Source organism: Colletotrichum graminicola (assembly GCF_000149035.1).
Source record: "Colletotrichum graminicola M1.001 genomic scaffold supercont1.14, whole genome shotgun sequence".
In the NCBI taxonomy this organism is placed as follows: Eukaryota; Fungi; Ascomycota; class Sordariomycetes; order Glomerellales; family Glomerellaceae; genus Colletotrichum; species Colletotrichum graminicola.
In genome coordinates this window covers 470,397-475,535 of record NW_007361018.1, presented here as the reverse complement: position 1 = coordinate 475,535, position 5,139 = coordinate 470,397, and the positions used below count along the sequence as shown (strand labels likewise).

The following is a 5,139-nucleotide window of genomic DNA, read 5'->3' as shown; positions in this document are numbered from 1 at the left end:
CCTACACACAGACACGCCACATTCACATATTCACAACATGCACACACGCATGTACACACACATATACAGGAAAGCAATACACGCGATTGCAGGGGGGCAGGCGTGACAAGAGACACACTGCCCGTGGAATTTAGAAATGGAAACTGGGCTGAGATATTGAGCGTCGGCATGGGATACCAAAACAAAAGACAAGTTACGAAGTTTACGAACACGCATTTCCAGGCTTTTTTCGATGGAGGAGAGGAGAGTGGAGGAAAAGGAGGAAAAGAAGAGAAATACCTGGTTTTTTGGGGGGGGGTTTCCTTTTTTCCACCATTCCTTCCGGTGCATGACGATACCTGTTGGGTTTTACTGTCTCGTTTCCCACACAAAACTTATTTCTTATTTGTAATTTCCATTATACACACACATATTTCGTGACGTCTATTTTTTCTTCCGGGGGTCTACTTGTAGACACTGTAACGAGGCATACGACCTTATTTTCGTCTCTGCTCTTGGAGTGAACTGGAAGCGAATCTTTCTGACCCGATTGATGATGTATTGTAAGCACAGATAAAGATGCGTCACACAAATACATTTTTTTTGCATTACACTACGAGGCAACGTTGCCGTCACCAGCTATGGTGAATTCGCCTCGTGCTTCCTTCGCCTCAAATCAACTAGTCATACACACCCACTCCGAGTTGCTGAATATGCCACCCCTCACGGTTTTCTTTCCCTAGTCACCCAAGTAGTATTTTTTCTTCTTCTTTTTCTTTGAAACAGCCATCTCCACATGAACACGCAACATACAATAGATAGTCTCCTGCCCGACGAGGCTCTCGGTCCACTCGCGTTACATATATACCAACCGTATCAGCATGTGGCCATGGTGTTATACCTAGCTAATCAGAGCTGCCACCAACGTATGTAGACCGGCGATGCCTGGAAAAAGGCCCAAATATACAAAAGCACACACAGAGAGGTCAACCAGCTGCACACTCCACAATCATCGCTGTACCCAATTGAATCCGTTGATCAATCCAAGAGATGGGTCGTTGAAGCCAGAGATGTTAAGTTCGCCTGTGTTTGGGTCGTGGGGGAACAGGTTGTTGATTATGTCCTAGATGATACGGTCAGTGTTTGCAAACTTTCTCGCGCTTGGAAACGAGGTAAACTCACCCAGTCAACGCCCTCAAGAGGGTTCATCATATTCACCGGCTGCGAGGGTCTGTGTCCACCGACGCTGGCACCGTCGCTGATGCTCTCCGGGCTGTCGGCGTTCACGGGCGGCATACTCCAGATAGCTTCGCCATTGGAGACGCCCACGAAGACAATTCCCGGAGGCGGGCCAGCCATCTGCGCATTTGGCGGCGACATTCCCTGGGGTGACATACTGCTCATCGGGGGCGGGCCCTGTTGCATGCCGTTGCCAATACTTGGTTCTGCTTTGAAGCCCATCTGCACGTCCTGCGCATTGTACTGTTGAGACGGCGGCTGCAGCCCGGCGTTCCTATGCTTGGCCCCCACGGCGTTTCTGCTTGGCGCCGCCCGTGATGTGCCTGTCGGCGCGCGCATCTTGCGCATGCTTTGGTATGTCTGCATCTTACCCATAATCTCGCCCAGGATTTGCAGGCCCTTGATCTCGGGTGGCAACATGCGATCTGTGTTGAAGACATAATCTAGGCAAGCCCAGATGCGGTGCGCTTCCTGGTTTTGTGGTCGATAGTATATCTCCGTCGCCAAGAGCAGAGCGATTTGGAATTGTTGATAAGCGCCGAGGTACCACGACCATTCATGGAACAAGGGGTCGTTCTCAAGCTGTATAGATATCTCAATAATCATGATGCCGGATGTGATCAAGAGGTTGTTCAGTCGATGCGTCATGGGACTATTGGCGTTGGCGTGGTAGGGGTGAAGGATCATGGCATGAAGGCGGTAGAGAAGCAGGTTCATCACCAGCTTGGCGTACCGTTGGATTGGCACTGTAACGTCGAGGAGATGGTCGTACTTTTCGACCATCCGCCGTCTAAAGTTCTCGATCTTTGTGAGAATGGCGGTCAGGGTGGTTCTTCGGCTCTCTAGTCTGCGGCGGTCTAGCCAGATTATTCGCATCATCTCGTTGCATTCGAAGCGAATGAGAGATGGCAATGTCGAGGTGAAATGCTCGGCCGGCTCGGGGGGTGGGCCAGCGGCGTAAAGCTCATCTTCTTCGCAATTAAGCGGCAGCTTGGTGTCGTAGTCTTCTCGCCTAATGGCTGGTCTCGGTCCTTGCGCTTCACAAGTTCGGATGTCGAGGAAGCACAGTTGGTGCCAGATGAGTCTTCGAACGTGGGTGTCCAAAGGGTTCAGTCCGTACGTCTCTCCATCTCTATGCAGTCCCATGCACTCCGCCATCCTCACGGCAGCGCCGACAAGAACGGAGTGAGCCCGAGACACCTCGGCTCTGCAAAGGGGAAGCTGTATCTAACGTCAGCAACAGATCCATGCGCGGCAAAGGGCTATGAGACATACCATGTACATGATGAAGGCCTGCATGGTCTCGACTCTCGTCGTGCGGAGGAAATTGGCCTTTCCCAGTGCCTGTTCGGCATCGGCCTTCATCCGCTCAATCAGATTAGCCTTGGTGACGCCGAATAGTTCCCTGACTGTGGGGTCGTCCATGCTGACGGCGGCACTGAACCATGCCGCAAACATGATGGCCTGTATGGAGGCACGAGGCTCAATATTGTTATATACGTCATCCCAGAAATTCCGGTATTCGTTCTCAAAGGATGGCTGGTGAACACAGCGCGCAACAGGATGAACCGCTTGGAAATACTGCTGGATGAGACGATCTGCGGCTTCCTTTTGGGGCAGCCTCCTGTCGAGAGACAGAGCATCGGATGAGTGGCCGAAGAAGAAACCGCTCGAAGGCGGAATGTAAGATTCGCCTGGCCTCAGAAAGTCGGGGATTGAGTCGTTGGAACTTCCGCTTACGACGGACATGGCATCCATGCCGGGGGGTGGGCCGATGTGACTGGGATACCCAGGCGGTCCACCACGGGGCGGCCCGCCTCGCCCGGCCCCGCCCATGCCCCTACCGCCCATCATACTCATCATTCCGCCCATGCCGCCCACCGGGCCACCAGGAGGCGGTCCCGAAGGGGCCCCTGCACCAGAAATGCCGGCGGAGATCTGTATACTGCGTCAGAAGGCTGTCTTTACCAATAGGAGGCATTGGTGCTCTCTGGAATCCATCAGGTCAAATACATACCTCTTCGGCTATCCTTGGTCTAGATAGGCCGCCAATTCGTTCTGTGATACGCATACGGCCAACCTGGACTCCCAGATCAATGAGGTCGTCAGTTCCGTCTGCGTCCTCCTCGTACGTTACATCAAGTGCCGTCATATCGGTAGGCTCAAGATCCTGCTCCTCGGCAAAGGTGTCCTCGACGTCATCGGCGAGGATGGCTTGCTGCATGGCGGCGCGAGAGGTGGTCTTGGCGACATCGCGCTCCAACTGTCGCTCGAGGGAGCCGACCTTCTCCTTGATCTCGGTCAGGCGCAGTTGGCTTGCCTCGTCAAGCTTGGGGCTAAGGTAGATGCAGTCGCGGGAGAACTTCATGCAGTTGACGCATGGCTGGGACTTGTTACACTTGAGCTTCCGTCGGCGGCACTCGAGGCAAGATGTGATCATGCGCATGCGCCTACGGATGGGTTTGGAAGCTGGACTAGAAGCCCCCGAGGCTGAAGCGGCCGGGGAAGAAGGACCGGCGGGCGGACCATTCCTGCCCTGCGGCAAGGACGAAGTCGCCGACCCAGGCGAGTGGCCACCGGGCATGATGTCCAAGTTTGGCAGAACGCGCGGGCTCGTCATTGAGGGCCCTTGTGCGGGCGTACTCACAGTATTCATCGAGTAGTACTGTGGCTGTCCATGCGGTGAATGCGCGGGCGTCTGTAAGTGCGAGTGAGTGTGATGGTAGGCGGCTTGCGTATGGTCGACGGGTTGGGCCGAGTAGACAGCACCACCAGCACCACTACCGCCACCGGTAGTGACGGCGGCGGCATGACGTGCAGCGGAAGAATAATGGCCTGAGTTCATTTGATGGTTGGTTGTTGGGCGGCGTCAGATCTCGGATTTCTTCCCAGCGGCCGGGCGTCTGGAAAAGGGGGGTGATATGAATGACTGGTGAACTCGGAAAGGAATCAAACAAGGCAGTCATTCGTCGGTGACAGTCGTGGTTGCGAGGCGAGTACAGGTAGCTGCGATAGCTCTATTTGCCGTAGCCCTACCCAAGGAGGGTGTTGGGCATGTTTCAAGTATCCTCAGCGATCGGACATGCGCACACCAACATGCTTCCATCTCACCCCATGTAGAAAGAATATCGGATTATCTACACGCGCACGGCGGTTGGTGTCATCATACGAGGCAATCAATGGGCCCTAACTGGTTGGTTCTCTACTAGTAGGGATACGACATTGGGACCTGAACCCCCTACCGACCAGAAAATTGGGGTTCCACGCGTGCATTGTAATTATTATGGCAAAACCAGTCATTCTGACGCCCACCTCACTCGTCGAGGGCTGAGATAACGCGACACACCGCGAATGCCATGTGTCGGCGTAAGACGCGTGAAAACTGGAGCGCTCGCATATTACTCTATTGTTGTACCGCTAAATCGCCGCCCCGCGGCGCACAGCCAGTCGTCGTTCAATCCAGACAGTGTTATCCACTATCTAAGTAATCGAGGATAACCTAGGCCTTCCGGGGGGGGGGGGGGGGGGGGGGGGCGTTACGGACGTAAAAAGGGACGTGGCCTGTTATAGGTGCAGGATGGGGAGCTACTGATGGCCGGGATATATGTCAGAGGAGGGCTGACCATGCAGGAGATTTGATTTTATTGCAGTGTCCCTGGTCTGGCCTCTGATGGTGGTAGTGGAGGAGGAGGAGAGGGCAATCCTAGGAAAAGAAGGTGGTGGAGGTGGACAGGTCGGGTGTGGGGGCACACGTATGCCTAACTATGTAAGTGACGATGCACTCGTTCGAATTCCCTCTCGTAGGCCGGTAGATCTGTAGATGGGTCTGTGTATGTCTGATTCGGATTGGTCTCGGGGTTGAATTCGTTTCTTTACGACGTAGGTATTCCAACAATGGAGTTAAGATGAACAGAGAAAGAG

The 5,139-nt window shown here is 54.0% G+C and overlaps 1 protein-coding gene across 1 annotated transcript; it reads right to left on the bottom strand.

The window, feature by feature from the left end:
• Nucleotides 1-988: 988 nt before the first annotated feature.
• GLRG_04468 (fungal specific transcription factor domain-containing protein) lies at nucleotides 989-4,063 on the bottom strand (the record flags this gene model as incomplete). Its single annotated transcript, XM_008095153.1, has 4 exons — nucleotides 989-1,102; nucleotides 1,162-2,439; nucleotides 2,494-3,156; nucleotides 3,236-4,063. 4 exons carry the CDS (start codon nucleotides 4,061-4,063, stop codon nucleotides 989-991), a joined length of 2,883 nt encoding a protein of 960 aa, XP_008093344.1.
• Between the last annotated feature and the right edge of the window lie 1,076 nt (nucleotides 4,064-5,139).